Source organism: Setaria italica, chromosome VIII (genome assembly GCF_000263155.2).
Source record: "Setaria italica strain Yugu1 chromosome VIII, Setaria_italica_v2.0, whole genome shotgun sequence".
NCBI lineage: Eukaryota > Viridiplantae > Streptophyta > Magnoliopsida > Poales > Poaceae > Setaria > Setaria italica.
Window position 1 is genome coordinate 14,598,279 of NC_028457.1, and position 16,598 is coordinate 14,614,876.

The following is a 16,598-nucleotide window of genomic DNA, read 5'->3' on the forward strand; positions in this document are numbered from 1 at the left end:
CTGGGCCGGCGACACTCGCCCCTTCATAACCCTCCCGCGCCCCTCCCCTCCCCCCCGCACCAATGCGCGCTGCGCGCCCGAAGAAGCCAGAGAAGGGAGAGTGAAGAGAAAGAGAAAAGGAGGGAAGGAAAAAAAACAGAGAGAGGAGAGGAGGAGGAGGGAAGAAAAGAAAGAAAGAAAGGAGGAGGAGGTGGAAGGGGGAAGAAATTTCTGCCGTATATTGCAGGTAATGTTTTTTTAATCTCGTAGTTTAGTTTAGTTTAGATCTAGATTTAGAAATATTAGTGGATCTGAGATTTAGAAATATTAGTATATCTAGATTGAGAAGTAATAGTGGACGTAGATTTAGACTTGGAACTTTTAGCTGTTTTTAGATAGGAAAAAGTAGATTAGTTAGTATATCTGATTTAGCATATACAGTAAACTAGAGTCAGTATTCAAATAAATGTAGTAAAAAGTAGATTTAGTTGTTATGATAAATGGCTAAAATAAATGAGTAATTAAATTATGTTTATTTGGTAGGTATTCGAATAGAGTTTTTCGATAACAATATTAAATTTGTTTGTTCTAGTAAATCACTTCAATAAATGTAGGCAATAAATTATAACTTTTTGGTTAGGTATTACAATATAGTTTTTTGGTAACATTATTAGATTTATTTGTTGTGGTGCATGTCTATGATAAAGTTAGTTAGTAAGCTCGGTTTAGTGTTATATAGTTGTTTGTCAATTGAGGTCGTTATTATAGTTAATTTATGTCTAGTGCTGAGAATAATTTGGACTGCCAGTTTCATGTATGTTGCCAGGCATGTCGGATAGTGTCAATATTCAAGTATACTATGGATCGGGGGAGATTAGATATGGTCCAGAAGGGGTAGATTTGAGTGGATTCCCCTATTTTAGCAAGTGTGTTCCAAGAGCAAGAGAGAGAACTTGGGGGGCATATGCAAGTGGCTCTGTAGGGACTTAGGTGTTGACAGAGATCAAGCGGATGTGTCAGTGAGATTTGTAGTGCAAAGACGGCCGGACATAAACTTTTGGGAGTTGGTTCCGCTTGAAGGAACTCCGAGGTATCAAGCTTACATAGATGGTTTCACGAGAAGAGGTTTACCAATCATATGGTATGTCCAATTTTTCATGAAGGGTGGACCTAGCACTCATATTGAAGATCAAGTTGGAGGAGACAAAGTTGAAGCGGAAGAAGATGTGCAGAGTACTACGTGTGGAAACGAAGAAATTGATGACGAAGAACAAGAAGCTAGAGATGCAGAACATGAAGTAGCACCTCGAGAACCAAATGCAGAGGCTAATGAGGGGGAAGAATTTCCTGAGTTAGTAGAGCAGATGGAGATGGAAGGAGGGGAGGCCAATGGTGCCCTGGAGGAGGACTCGTCGGATGATGAGGAAAATGATTATCCTGTACCGCGAAATTGGTCAAATTATGACCATTCCGCCCTACAGGTAAATGTGGGGGAAAATATTGCTTGGGAGTACAGGGAGAATGAGGTATGCAAGGGGGTTGTGTACCAAAGTGGGGATGAAGTGAAGGTGGCTATTAAGAGGTGGTCCACTTTGTGTTTGTAGCGTCAGTTCCGGGTGGAAAAGAGTAGCCCGAAGGTGTATGATGTCCGTTGTGTGCTAAATGATTGCCCATTCAGGGTTTATGCATATAAGGGCAAATGGAAGGATTACTGGAAGGTGACTAAAGTGGTTGAGCACCAATGCTTGCTGGCTGAATTGGAAGGGTCACACCGCAACCTCACTGCTGAATTTGTTGCTCAATATCTGTGCCCTAGAGGAAAAGTTCAAGTACAAGATCAGCTACAACAAAGCTTACCGTGCTAAGCAGAAGGCACTTGAGATGAAGTGGGGTACGTTCGAAGCATCCTACGACAACCTCCCTGCCTTGTTGCACACCATTTGCCAGAGAAATCCTGAAAGCTTCTACGACTTGAAATCATATCCAGTTCTTCAGTTTCCAGGCAAACAGGTCCTTCAGCGGTCATTTCTTGCGTTGGGTCCTTGCATTCAGGCTTTCCAGCGTTGTCGACCAGTCATTTGCATTGATGGCACATTTCTGACTGGAAGGTACAAATGGGCAATATTAACAGCTATCGGAACGGATGGCAACAATCAGGTGCTGCCGCTTGTAATCACTTTTGTGGAGAAGAAGTCTGGAGATAGCTGGTATTGGTTTCTTGAGAGGGTCAAGAACATGATTGTGTTGGACGTCGAGGAAGTCTGTCTGATTCATGATCGGCGCAAAGGCATTATACAAGCAATTGAGGAACTACAAAATGGAAGTGAAGAGCGTTTTAGGGCCTCGATATGGCCGGACTTGAAGAGTCGGTGGTGCATGAGGCATATGGGTGCGAACTTTCACAGCCAATTCAAGAACAAGACCCTTACGAAATTGTTCAAGCGCCTGTGCAACCAGAATCAGGAGAGGAAGTTCAATCTGCTGTGGAAGAAACTTGAGGACCTCACAAAGAAGCAATGCGAGGAACTAGCGAAGAGGGTGATCAATAGTGTGGCTGACGAACCTGTATCTCTGGAGGACGTCGGGCTCGACGGTCCAAATGTCAGGCGAAGTCAGGGAAGATCCATCAAGACCTTCTCACAGTGGATTGAGAATGAACCGAAGGAAAAGTGGGCATTACTCTTTGATGAAGGAGGTGCATGATGGGGTATAATGATGACAAAACTAACTGAGGTTTACAACTGGGTCCTGCGCGGTGTTCGGGGCCTGCCTCTTGTTGGTATTGTCGAATTTTACCTTTACTACACCATGAAGTATTTCAGGGAAAGGTACCAATTGGCTGATAACTCTATGCACGACAACCACATAATATTTGAGTACAAGATAACAGAGTACATGGAGGAAGCAATTAAGAAAGCTCATTTGCATCGTGTGAAAGAAGTGGGAGCCATGGAACACCGGTTCAAAGTTGTGTGCAGGGACAAAGTTCGAATGGGCGGGAGGTGTGAGAGACACACACATGAGTGCATCATCAGCAATGAAGGTTGTGTTTGCTCTTGACACAAGCCAAGGTTGTTGCACAGGCCTTGCACCCATATCATTGCTGCAGGCTTCAAGGCAGGGGGCCTCCAACCCCGTTGTTTCATGCCGCACTATTTCCTCAAAGAAACCATATGGGAAACTTGGAGGAACGAGGTTTATGGATATCGTTTGCTGGGAGACTTTGTCAATAATCCAGGTAATGCCGCTCGCTACATTCCTGATCCTGATCCAGAAATGTTCCAAGGAGTGGGGCGACGTGGGAACAGGCGTATCCGTAATGACATGGATGAATCTGAAGCTGGTCCTGATATCTGTCTATGCTCCAAGTGCCACGAAGCTGGTCACACCTACAAAAACTGCCCGGCAACGACGTATGCAAGTGCTAGCACCCAATCTGCATCTAATAACTATTAATGTAATGTACTGTATACCTTCAGTTGTGTTATTGTAACTTCAGTTGTCGTCCTTAGGTAGTGTAATATAATTTTTATTTGATGTTGTGGACAAGGACATCAAGTTTTGTAATATTTATCGTGGACCCTTTATATTTGTGTTGACTCGTATGTAACGTAATGTAATACTATTTTTTCTTTAGATGTTCAGTGCTTATTTCTTTCCATACTTGTGTTGCAGGTATGGCGTCGCACCCAGGTCCACAGGGGGTCGAGACCCCTGAGTTGCTGGACTCTACCGTGGACGGCCAGCGTAGGTCGTTCCACTCGGGCGTACTTGGTATGAACCTAGGCACGTTTCGGGCTCGTATTCCACTTGCGACCATGCCGATCGACCGATGTTGGATCCCGAGGCACAAATAATTAGTAATACTTCTATGTTAAGTTGAATGAATAATTGGTGTAAACTAATTCATTTGTTCCGTGGTACAGGTTGCGTGCGGTGGGCCTTCCTGTGGCTAGGCTTGTGGAGGGTGACATGGTCGACCGTTCAGCGCGACGTGGCCGCGAGAGACCCACACGGTTGCAGTTCGACATGTCATTGCTAGCAGCTTTGCTAGACCGGTGGCGGCCGGAGACGCACACCTTCCACCTCCCGGTCGGTGAGTTGACGCCCACACTAGAGGACGTCTCAATGCTACTGGGCCTTCCTTGTGCAGGGGTCGTCGTAGCCGCAATGGGCGTGCCCCCTCCTGGCGTGAGGAGCTGCTGGGTTGCTTTGCGGACGTTGCCCGCGTAGACGGTGCCCCCCAGTACACCACTTTCAGCAGCTCCCATGGCCCGACGAAGGCTTGGCTCCAGCAGTTCAGTGTGAGTTTCTAATTAGCAGCAATTATAAATATTTTTTGGCCATTTTTTTAAATTGTTGACACAAGTACGAAATTGTTTTGCAGGCCGAGTACATGAGAGAGGACGCAGACGACGCCACATTAGCGCGTCACTTGGAGGCGTACCTGCTGTGGCTCTTCGGCTAGACACTATTCTGCACGTCGCAGGGGAACTCGGTGCCTAAGCACCTTCTTCCTTACGCGAGGGCCATTGCGGAGGCCCCGCTCGACGAGGTTCCACAGTACAGCTGGGGTTTAGCTGTGCTGGTGGCCATGTACAGGGGTCATTGCATGGGCTGCGTGAAGGTAACTTTGACGGAGCCTATCTTCCTTGGTTGCTCGCTGCTGCTTTAGCTTTGGACCTACGAGCGGTTCCCGATAGGGCGACCTCGTGTGGACATGTCCCCCTACCCTGGGGGTTTTGACGAGGACAACGTCGACAGACCCACGATGGGGTCGTTTGGTGCCTGAGGAGGGTACTGTTCTTCCACTACTATTTTTCAATTCTTATTACAATTTGGAATTTTCGAAGTCCTAAATAAGAAATTATGATTACATTTGTTGCAGGCGGTTTGGATGGGGCTTCAGACAAAGAAGTCTTACCCGGACTTCGTCGGTATGTTCGACGCTCTGGTCGACACTGACGTGAGGTGGAGACCCTACAGCTTGGAGGAGGTGGAGGCTCGTGCCCCGCATGGCCTGTCTTCGCTATGCCATCGGGACATGGCGTACTAGATGACGAGGAGGCCACTAGTCTTTGACATCCACGTCGAGGACTACGCGGTTCACCGTGTCATGAGGCAGTTTGTCCTATACCAAGATGCCTCGCTTCCAGCAACATCAGCGGTACCGGCTTCCGTTCACAGGTACAGTCCAGCATTTTCATTCTCCTTGCATTAACAATATTTCGTTTATGTAACTCGTGTAACGATGGTTCCATTAAGGCTACCCGTCAGGGTAGTGGTAGTGGCCCTGGAGTCCTATGGGTTCTGAGGATGGTTCACTGGGTCGCCCTGTGGGCCACCGTACTAGACGAGGTGGTCTAGGAGGCCCGGCCACACAACACCGACACTTTCGCAGCGTACCTTAGCTGGTTCTTACCGAGGACTAGGACGCGAGTCCAGCATGTTCCGGTGGAGCCACCGACGGAGACCGCTCCAGTCACCCAGACATACCCTCGCGCGAGAGACGTCAACTACGACCGTGCGGTAGGTTACTTGAATTTAATTGTACTAAACTTGCATCATTTGGTGTCACTAACTTGAAATTTTTTCGCTCCCCAACAGATCAACCTTAGAGCGGATATGGGCAGGCAGCTGACGTACGACATCGATAACTTCCCCGTGATGAATTTGGTTCAGCAACGATCACTGCTTACGCGGGTCAGAGATGGCTGCAGGAGGTTCCTCAGTGGTGTTATCTGCCGTGGCAGGCACGGGCACGTCGTCCGTCCACCATGACCTTCGTACCCCCGTGCGTCCACTCCAGCTCCTACTCAGCAGGCTGGTACGTCCTCTCAGCAGCACATTCGTCCGGCAACAGCCGGCACCTCCTACGTCGTATCACCACCACCACCGCCACCGTCTTGGCACGCCACAGTAGGTCCGTCCACCGTTCCTCAGATGCAATACACATGGTCATCGTATCCTTCTTCAGCTGCACCGGAGCTACAACCAACAGGTATGTGAAGTGTACTTATTGTAACAACATTTTAAGAACGCAACGAAACTAACAAAACCGTTTCCTTTGTGATTGTAATAGGCTACGTAGATCGGGATGGCATTCGGAGGACTCGCACGATGAGGCAGCGAGGGCCAGCAGCAGTGCTTGGATCGATGAGCTTTTCAGAGTGGACGCCGACCTGCTCGGTCCTTCCCAGCTGCTAGACGCCCCAGGTCCTACACAGGGTGCGACCTAGTTCGTCGAGACACCACAGGGTCCCACACAGGGCGCGTCATCGTAGTACCTCGCGACACCTCCTGCGGAGGTAACAGGAGGACGTCTGACTCACGACGTTCACCCGCCGGAGCCCTGGACATACGACCGGCTGCAGACCAGAGCAGCGCAGCGGCCAGCAAGGCGTGGTCGTGGTGCCGGCGAGCCTTGTTTCAAGCGAGGACGCATTTAGTGCATAGGGCTACTTCATTGTACGATTATGATGTTTACAATTATCTTTATGTGCGATGACTGCTCTATCTACATAATAAGTTAAATGTCTTTCATTGTTCGCGTGCATTTTCCCTGCCAATTCTAAACATTTCCCAATTAATAATTAGAAGCACACAATTGAAATAATCGATAACTACGAATGAAAATCGTGCGGCAAAACAGAGTACATTACCTAAGCACAACACAATTAAAGGTCCAACAGTACACAACATTATCCATGAATAAAACATGGACACAACCACACACAACGGAGTAGTAGCGAATAACGGAGCCTACTGAGTACAACGAGGCCACTTTCCCTTCCTCAGGGCATCGGTGTTCTCCTCCATCGCTGCTTTGGCTTGGCGTGCACGCTCAAGCTTCCTCTCCCTCTCCTCCCTCTACGCAGCAAGCCACCTCCTTTCCTCCTCTTCCTTGTGCTCTTTCTCTGCAGCCTCCTCTCTGAGCCTCTTCTCCATCCTTTCCTTGCTCTCTGCCGCCCACTGCAACATGTACTGCATGTGCTCCTTGTCCTTAGGCTTGATCTCAGTGTCAATCCACTGCTCAAAATCACAGAGCGGTGGAGGAGTCTGCAAAAGATGTATTTATTACATAACAAAAAAAGCATGCAAGATGTCATATGGCACAAAATAGTTGTTGCACAACATCAATTCCTCACCATCTTGTTAATGCGGCGCTGACGAAGTGTAGGCTCAAACGCAAAGTTCGAACACATCCAATACCTTTGCCTACAAATGTCCTCTTCATCGGACTTGGCTACCTTGCAAGGATCACCGCAAAAGCACATGGGCACTGGAACACCACTAAGCAGAGGTAAACGGTCGAAGGCATTTCCGGTCAACGGAACACCACTCCACATTTACCATTTTCGTTGTAAGAACAAGAAGCAACTAAGATTAAATCATACGACTACCGGTTAACGTACGGTTGAATAACGTGCACTGAGATTACCTTGCTTTACCAGCTTTTCCACGCCTTAGCATCCTACGGTTGTATAATAAAAATATTAAAAATTCATCAAACTATACTAGTAAATACTTCTAGATCTAAATACTAAAGTATGAACTAAAAACCGAATGTAAAACTATACTAACGATGCTACATTTTTAACATCACAGGGTTTTCCATGTTTTAAGGTCGAGTGTATGTACTAAAGTATGAACTAAAAATTCGTTCTTCTGCTGGCAGACTTGGCCGAGGTTTTCCATGTTTTAAGGTCGAGTGTATGTAACCTGATAGTCCTAGGTGAAGGCTCTGGCGAGCTATCCCCATGTGTCGATGCAACCTCGTGGGAGGTTTTTGAGCCATAGGAGAGCTGCGCTTCCTATCACCAATAGAAAGTAGGTGGCCATTTGGTCGTAGGTGGTGTGCGCAGCCTTAACCACGGTGTAGTATGTCTTCAGCCAGATCTTTGGGTCAGAGCGACCATCGTACTTCTTGTTGATGGCTCGCTTGAAGGTGGGTGGCCACTGGACAGCCCTGAGGCAAGGGGTGAACATGGCAAACTCATCGATGTCCATGTCGTCATCTTCCATGAGGAGGTAGTGTACCGGCAAGGCCCTGGGGTGTGCGTCGCTGTCATGCTAGGGTGGATTGTAGGCATCACCAGGGGCGCCGTAGCGATGGTTGTAATAATCGCGGCGGCACAGCTCCTCCTCCTGGCGGTTGTGGGCCTCCTGCTCCACATCGCGGTTTGGCTGGTTGCCGACCCCTGGAGCACCAAGGTCGCGGTTGTACTGGGCCTGCCAGCGGAGCTCTGCCTCGTCCCTCTCCTGGCTATAGTTGTTGAGCTCACCATGGAGGTTGCAGCGGTCGCGGTCAGGTTGCCAACCAGGCCGACCGCGGCATTCACCGTCTCCTCATCCATTGCAGCAATGGTTGTCGCGGTGGTGGTTATTTGGTCGATGGTCATCATCGCTCGGGTGGTGGCCATTGCTTTGGGATTGGTCCACCTCCACCTCTTGAATGGGTTCTAGCCGACCTCCCCTGCGGCAGCCGTGATCGGGTCGGCTGCGATCGGATCTACTTTGATTAGATTGGCTTCGGGAGTGCTGGGTAGATGTAGATATGGAGTGTGATGATCGGCTTCTTCAGCATGCTGGGGCCTGGACCTTTTCCTCGATCTGGGTGTTAGCGACACGGATGCGCGCCCAGATCCACTTCACTTACTCCAAGTCTAGAAGATTTTCTAGGTCAGCAAAAATGACCCCTAGGTTGGACTGAGCGGTGGCAAAGACGTCATGACCAGCTTGTTTGAGGTCAGCATGTAGATTGCGGGCACGTAAGAGACGCCTGCGTTGACCCCCAGTGCCCCCTTGGTCGCCGTTGTCGCCGCCGTTAGGTGCCGGCAGGACGGGCGGTGCGTCGGCCGCTACGGGGGCGGTAGATGGCTGACGAACTTGCTCGGCTCATTCCTTTTGGCGGCGCCTGCCGCGGTCTCGATTCCTCTCATTGCGTCATTCCTCCTGGGAGGAAGTTTTGCCATCACAAGGAGGTTCGTCGGCGGAGACAACGAAGACTTCCTGATCTAGTGACGTATAGCTTCCGTCGTCGCCCTCACCATAAGGATTTGGGATTAGGGAAAAGTGAGAGACTTGGAACTCGCTGCAGTCTGGAAACTGGGTGGGTTCGGGTGGGTCATCAGATTGAATCTGGAAAGACTGCATGAGTTTTTCAAAAAACATGACAGCCAAGTTCTTGATGCCAAAAGGGACGCGGGGAGAGCCCTGCGCCGACCTTCCAGGACGTAGTGCAGCCTCGGAGAGGTTGATGCACTCAGCAATGGTATTGTTGATGCGGTCTAGCCCTGCGATTAGATCGGAGGGTGTCGGTGGGCAGGTTGCCCGTGAGGATGCATGGGATCCTCTAAGAGAGAGAGAGAGAGAGAGAGAGAGAGAGAGATCACCAACCTGCTGGGCAAGCGGCATGATGATCCTCAGGTGAAAACCTTGCTCCATCGATGTAGGTCCGACGGATGCTGAGCTGGTGGCGAACACCGAGTCGGCGATAGAGGCAACAGAGTCAGAGTCCACCTACATGCTCCCAAAGCGGAGCTGAATCGGATTAGCAAGGAAGTCCTTCATGCTCTCGGGGAAGATGATGCCAAGGCGGGATGCCATCGAGCTCACTGGGAAGGATCTCACGATCACCCCTACCTGGCCCGCCAACTGTCAGATGTATTGACCGGCAGTTCACCAGAGGGTTATCCAGGTGGTAGATTTGTAGGCAGGGGAGATCGAAGACCAAGAACTTGAATGGTAACATAGAGACGCAAGGTTTAGATAGGTTCTGGTCATGTGTTCTGGTGGATTGTATTGCTGGTATGGGATGCGAAGAGTTGATATCTGTTGGGTTGAGGTACCCTCAGGGGGCGTCCCTAGCCGCCTTATATAGGCTGATGACCTAGGGTTACAATCGGCTAGGATCTAATCCTAGTCGATTGTTATATGGAAAGCAATCTGAGTCAGACTACAACAAGTATCCCGCGATATCGGGGCAGAATCCGTTCGCCCGGCCTCCGAGCTTGTACTCCACGCGTCTTCATGCCTTGGCCCGCACGGCATGGTTGGACGGACCCACTTGTCCAGTATCCTGATCGGAGACCCGTGAGTACCCTTATTCCTCAATTACCATGTCTCTTTCCGTCTGAGTGGTGCTGGATAGGGCCACCATGGTACACATGGACCTCTGGTACTAACATAAGTGATATTCTTCACTAGTAGTTGAATAATACTCCCTCCGAAATATTTGTCACACTTAACATTTTCTCGTAACATTTGACCATTTGTCTTATTCAAAAATTTATTATAAATATAAAAACACAAATCATACTTAAAATATCTTTGATGATAAAATAAGTTACAAACAAAACAGATACTTACATATTTTTTTAATAAGACGAATGGTCAAACATCTTGACTAAAAGTTAACAGTAACAAATATTTTGATACGGAGATAGTATCACACGAGATGAGATTTCAGCTGTCATTGTTTTGCAAAAACTCTAAGAGATATTCCGCAAAGGCAAGCATATTTTTCAGATAAGGAAGGTTTCTAGCTCCCGCATCATGTCGTCGTCTTTTTGCCGATTTGCGGTGTGTTTTGTGACAACAAAAAAAAAACTCTTTGCCCCATTATGGTTGAAAAGCGAACCAAAGCTAAATCCAACGTTGGTGAAAACAACTCCATTCGATTGACAAATATGCCGAGAAACCACCCTGAATACCGGCCTCACAACATACCAAATGATGTTATGAGCCCGCACGACACTGACTATTGTTGTAGACAAAGGATACTGGAATCTAGAACAGCCACAAACCCAAGAGTGCAAAGGCAACTATCGTCGAACAACACTGGCCTCACACTACCGGTACACCTTGGGTTGAACGATGGTGCCATGGCATGAATGGAAAACCACTACCAAGCTTTCACCCGGAAAGATCCATAGGAAAGAGACGAATGGCCCAAGCCGCTCTACAGAGCCCACAAGCCCAAAACCACGTACGTCCCGCGCCATTCATTCCTTTGCTGGACCAAGCAAACAAAGCCCGTGTACTTCCTTTGCTTTTTATATAGGAGTATGATTTTATTTGGCCATCGACACAATTTTGGATAAATAAAGCGACTGCTGACTAGGAGGTACGGAGTATACTACTGTACTATGCTAGGTTGTGCTGCAGAAAAATAGCCAAATTTCCCACTTGAAGACATACATTTTTTATTGAAAGAATAATGCCTTAGCTACACTTGACAGGTAAACATAGTTACATTTGACAGGTAAACATGCGTATTGATAAATTACATGTAAAAGCCCCAATTTGTTTCGAGGCTTAGCTATGAATTATAAATAGTAAATAACTTACTTCTTCTGTCATCTGGTGAATTTCTGTAGTCACTAACCAAAGAATTGTGCACTGCACCCACCTGTAAAATTTTAACACTTCTGCTGCCACATCTGAGACTGAAACTCATGCGTCGAAGCTGATCTCCCACTCGTCCTTGCCAACCATGAGGAAATGAGACCCTCTGTCGATCACCATCTTGCCGTCCTCCCTCGCCCTGCCGAAGTGCTCGCACGGGCTGACGTCGAACCTGACGCTGGCCTTCTCCCCTGCCTTGAGATGCTGGCTCTGGAACCCGATCAGCTGGCTCGACGGCCGGCCGTCGGTCGCGTTCGGCCACCGGAGGAACATGAGCACTGAGTGCTTCCCATCCATGGGGCCATGGTTCTCTACCTCGACCTCCGCCGGGAACTTGAGCTGCTCACACCCGTCGGCGCCGATGTCGTCGATGTGGTAGTAGCTCGTGGTGTCTACGGACGTCGACGGCAGGCCAGCGAGTAGGCTCGTGTCGGGCGCCGGGTTCTTGCCGCCGGTGACTAGCCGGCGCGAGAACTTGGAGTAGCTGAGGCCGTAGCCGAACTTGTAGATGGTCTTGCCGTTGTAGAAGCGGTAGCTCCGGCCGGGGTAGCCGGTGGCCGGGTTGGCACGCATCCGCATGTCCGTCATGGGGATCTTCGTGAACTCCTCCGGATACCACGTCACCGGCAGCCTGCCGCTAGGGTTGTGGTCGCCGAAGAGGACTCTGGCAATGGCGAGCCCGCCGGCCTGGCCAGGGTAGCCTGCCCAGAGGATGGCGCCGATCTTCGGGTTCGACTGCGCGAACGTGATGTCCACAGGGCCTCCGGTGAGGAGCACGAGGATCACCGGGCGCTTCGACGCGGCGGCGACGGCGGTTATGAGGCCCTGCTGCTTGCCCGGGAGCAGCAGGCTCGTCCTGTCCAGTCCTTCCTTCTCCTGGTCCTGGCTGAGCCCCATGAACAGGAACACATACTCCGATGAGGTGGCCAGGGCGGCCGCCTGCCCCGTCGCGGCTACGCCGCACGCCGCCGAGTTGCACCCGGCCAGGAACCTCACGTTTTTGATATAACTCTGGAGCCCCTGGAGCGGCGTGGTGGTCTCGCACGCCGGGCCGAAGTAGTTACCGCTGAGCACGAGCGCGTTGTTGGCGTTGTGGCCGATGACGGCAGCGGAGCCGACAGCGGACCGGTCGAGCGGGAGGATACCGGCGTCGTTCTTGAGCAGGACGATGCCGTCCTGCGCCGCCTCGAGCGCGAGGCTCTTGTGCTCCGCCGTGCACACGTCGGCCGCGCCCAGCCCGCCGTACGGCGCGCTGCCGCGCGGGTCGCCGTCGAAGTGGCCCAGGCGCATGCGCACGGCGAAGAGGTTGGTGAGAGCCTTGTCCACGTCCTTCTCACTCATCTTCCCCTGCCGGATCGCGGACATGCCGTGCTCCTGCGTGTAGGTCCCGCAGTTCAGGTCCAATCCTGAAATTTCCATGGCCAGCAGGTTAAAGAAAACTTTAATTTTTTTTGTTCTGTGAGTAAATAGTTCAGAAATGCTAAAATTTAAGCATGCATCAAACGGTGTACTAAGCTGGGTGCATATTCCATGCAGGAAAGGTTGTTTATTCATTTGCTGGGTAGCAGTACTATACTAATGATGAAAGAAATTAAACATTAGTCCTGTAGGCAATGAAAGGTGGCACGTACATACAGTACCAACATGAGATTCACTCACACCTAGTAGAATGCATCTTTCAAAAGTTGTAAGAAAAACTTACCGGCCTTGAGGGCGACGGCGACGGTGTCCTCGGGCGTGGGCGCGTACCGCTGGGCGTCGCGCATGATGGCCACGGCGTCGCAGTCCGACGACACGTACCCATCCAGCCCCCATTCCCCTCTAAACGTCTTGGTCAGCAGATCGGAGCTCGCGCACGCCGGAACGCCATTGACGCCCGTGTAGGCGCACATGACGCAGCTGGCCTTGCCGTCGACGACGCAGCTCCGAAACGGCGGGTTGAACGTGTCGGCGAGGTCCTGCGCCGTGACGCGGGCGTCGAAGTTGTAGCGCTGCACGCCGTTCCAGTCCTCGAGGTCGTACGCCGTGGCGTGCTTGCAGCACGCCGAGGCCTGCAGCGGCGAGCTGCCGGCGCCGGCGGGGGAGCTCCCCTGGATGCCACGGACGAAGGCGACGGCGTACTTGCTCGCCGTGGCCGGGTCCTCGCCCGGGGTCTCCTGCCCGCGGCCCCAGCGCGGGTCGCGGAAGATGTTCACGTTCGGGGACCAGATGGTGAGCCCCTCCGCCTGCCCCAGGTTGTACAGCGCCCGGGCCTCCCGGCCGATCGCCTGCACATGTACGCGTCGTGTCAGTCCCAGATGAACCGTGTCCTCTTTACAGTTCACATGGAAGGCACTATGAACTGAACATTCTTCAGGTTCACGTCTGGAGTGAGAGAGTGACCTACCACTTGAGCGTTTTGCAAAGTGTGTGATCGATAAGAGTGAGTTGTAGGTTGTACTACTGTTCCTTCATTTATGGCAATCGCATTACACAGGTGGAAGTGACAAAGATAGGCACGTGTGGCCCTGAATGATCAACAGTGATGTTGTTTCATTAGTTACCACAGCAATAACATTCCTGTACTTTAGATTGGCAAACACCAAACAGGGACGTAAACTGGTGTAGTACTTTCGTCTACTTTCAGGCATAACTTTATTAGACTCTCAAGTCAGAACAGGGGAAGGAAAGAACAAGCACCGCTGCCCCTGGAATCCTGAACTCATCTGGAGGTGGACCAACTTCTGGTCAGATGCAGATGAACTATTTATCATTTATATTATACCTTCCAAGTTCCAATAGCCCGACAAACAACAACTAGGTCATTGCTAACTCCATTTCCCCCTAATTATCTTTTTTGCTTCATTTCGTTACTCTGTTCTTACAGTTCTACTTGAGTAAAACAATACTTTACTACAGTTGATCTGTACGTTTTCCCCTAGTTACTGGTCCGAAAACTACTCGTGTTCAACACTCTCATTAGTGCCGCGATGCACGAGGTATATAGCTGTCATGTACTCTGTTATCCCGCTGTCATCAGATCTATAGTACTATCAAAGATCTGGATACAGGACCGGTTCCAGCCAGCCCGGAGTCCATTTCCATGCATGAATGATGTCGATATCGTCATTTTAAGCTCTAACAGTCGCATAGTATCGGTTGCTACCAATAACCAATCCATGGAGAGCTGGGCAAAGCAAAAGCAGGGCCCTGCTCTGACAGTGAGGCGCCTACCTCCCCTCCTACCGGCGTGCCCCCGCACGGCCGCAGAGCCTGGACGTACTGCGCGAGGGCATGATGGCGGTTGGCAGGTACGCCAAGAGGCCATGCCGATCAAGCCCAAGGACGGCACCACTCGTTTTGACGACGCTGTTGCAGCTTTAGTTGTGGTGTTCTAGAGGTGGAGAGGATTGTTCTATGTCCTAGTAGCACTGTGAAAGCTCCGAAAGAGTGCAGTGCAATCAGACCAGGACGCCTTTTCGTTTTGCAACCACCGGAGGAGGATATCCTAGTAGCTAGAGCTAGTACTACTGCCTCTCTGTACCTACCGGCGCTGTGTTAGATGGCCTTTCTATCAACTGTCTATGGATGGCCCCTGACTGATGGTATATGTGATTGCACTGTGCTGAGAAAGTAGAAAGAACGTCTGCCGTTTTTTGGCCGTCTGGCCCCTACCTTTCAAGGGGTCAGCTCAGATGTAACTACGCTGCTGTGCCTCTGAGATAAATTAAGATAAAAAAAATTAACATCCTTATATACTAGTAACTCCTCAAGTTAACTCTCAAAAAAAGAAAACTCCTCCAGTTAATAAATAAGCATGACAGTTCAGACAAGAATGTCAACTTGTTCTCTGCTTGTTTCGTTTGTTTGAAGCATATTTTAATCACTGAAGGTACGTAGTATATGAAAGCTGCGCAGACGACGGCTTTTTTTTAGTTTTGCATAGCATACTTCCCAATATTTTTTTCAATATATATAGCACTATCCAAAAATACGTTGCCTTGAAGATCTTAATGGTCCCAAGGTGGGCCTAGAAAGAACATTCCATAAACATAGATGCCATAAATAATGCACGAGTTAAACCTTTCCAGTTGAGAACCTAGTCTTGTTCAAAATTTCGGTCGAATTTTCGCGAATTTCGTGAAATTTTGGTATGGTGACCGAAATCACGGTTTGCTCGAAATTCGTTCTCTTCGTCGAAAGATTCACTTTTTTGTCCAAATTTTGGCCGAAATTTCGTGAAATTCGGTGTTTTCGCCGTGAACCGAAAAAATTTGAAAAACAAAATCCTAATCCCTCAACCTGCTATACGCAATATTTAGAAGTCCTACATAGGAGTTTAACAACGATGTACGTGTACACATACCTGGCCGATACGGAACCAGAGGCCCTCGTCGAAGGAGGCGGCGGTGAGGAGCACCTGGGGGAAGCTGGTGACTCCCCGGACGGCGCCGTCGAAGTGGAGGCCGTGGCCCCAGAAGGCCAGCCCGTGGAGCCCCTCCGACCAGTACTTGTACGCCGGCACGCCTAGCCGGGGCACCCCCGCCGCCTCGTCCCCCATCTGCGCCACCTTCTCCGCCACCGTCAGACGCGACACCAGGTCCGCCGCGCGCTGCGCCGCCGGGAGCGACCGGTCGCAGAACGGGAGGGACCGCGTCGGCGACGACGGGCCGCACGAGAACCCCGGGTCGGCGGCGGCCGCTGACAGCAACACTGCCAGCAGCAGCGGCAGCATCGCTGCTCCGGCATTGCGGAAGAAGAAGGCGCCCATGATGGCGATCGAGAGAAGCAAGAGGTAGAAGAAACGTGAGACGGGCCAAGAGGTTGCAAGGATCTGTAGGTTTATATAAGCGTCTGCGGCCAATGGAAGGCTGCCACGTTTCTTTTTAAAATTCTCTTCGCATGGAAATGGATATGTAAGCATAGCCTGTGATCAATCTACATGATTTTTTTTTGTTTTCACATTTGTGTGTTTTCGTCTCAATTGATTTATGGATACGACACTACCGGACACAGCCAAATTGCCGAGTGCCAGGGGCACTCGGCGAAGGGCAGAATACCCTCGGCGAACCGTTTGCCGAGTGTAACACTCGGCAAACGGCACACGGCGAATATCGCGTCGGCAAACACTAGTTCGCCGAGTGTTTTGTGTCGGGCACTCGGCAAAGACTTTGCCGAGTGCCCAGAAAACACTCGGCGAACAATTATGAAAAAATAAAAAAAAAATATGG

At 50.2% G+C, this 16,598-nt stretch overlaps 1 protein-coding gene across 1 annotated transcript; it reads right to left on the reverse strand.

Moving 5' to 3' along the window:
* Window positions 1–11,161: 11,161 nt before the first annotated feature.
* On the reverse strand, window positions 11,162–16,184 carry LOC101753474 (probable beta-D-xylosidase 7). Its single transcript, XM_004979114.2, has 3 exons — window positions 15,734–16,184; window positions 13,091–13,655; window positions 11,162–12,794 (listed from the first exon to the last, which is right to left on the reverse strand). Exons 1-3 carry the CDS (start codon window positions 16,136–16,138, stop codon window positions 11,437–11,439), a joined length of 2,328 nt encoding a protein of 775 aa, XP_004979171.1. The 5' UTR covers window positions 16,139–16,184; the 3' UTR covers window positions 11,162–11,436.
* Between the last annotated feature and the right edge of the window lie 414 nt (window positions 16,185–16,598).

Excerpts from the sequence above, each read along its gene's own strand:
- LOC101753474 (XM_004979114.2), bottom strand. The coding sequence starts at position 16,138 with ATGGGCGCCTTCTTCTTCCGCAATGCCGGAGCAGCGATGCTGCCGCTG. Across the intron at positions 13,656-15,733 it reads TCTGGTTCCGTATCGGCCAG|GCGATCGGCCGGGAGGCCCG; the intron begins GTATGTGTACAC and ends GTACATGTGCAG. Across the intron at positions 12,795-13,090 it reads CGCCGTCGCCCTCAAGGCCG|GATTGGACCTGAACTGCGGG; the intron begins GTAAGTTTTTCT and ends TGGAAATTTCAG.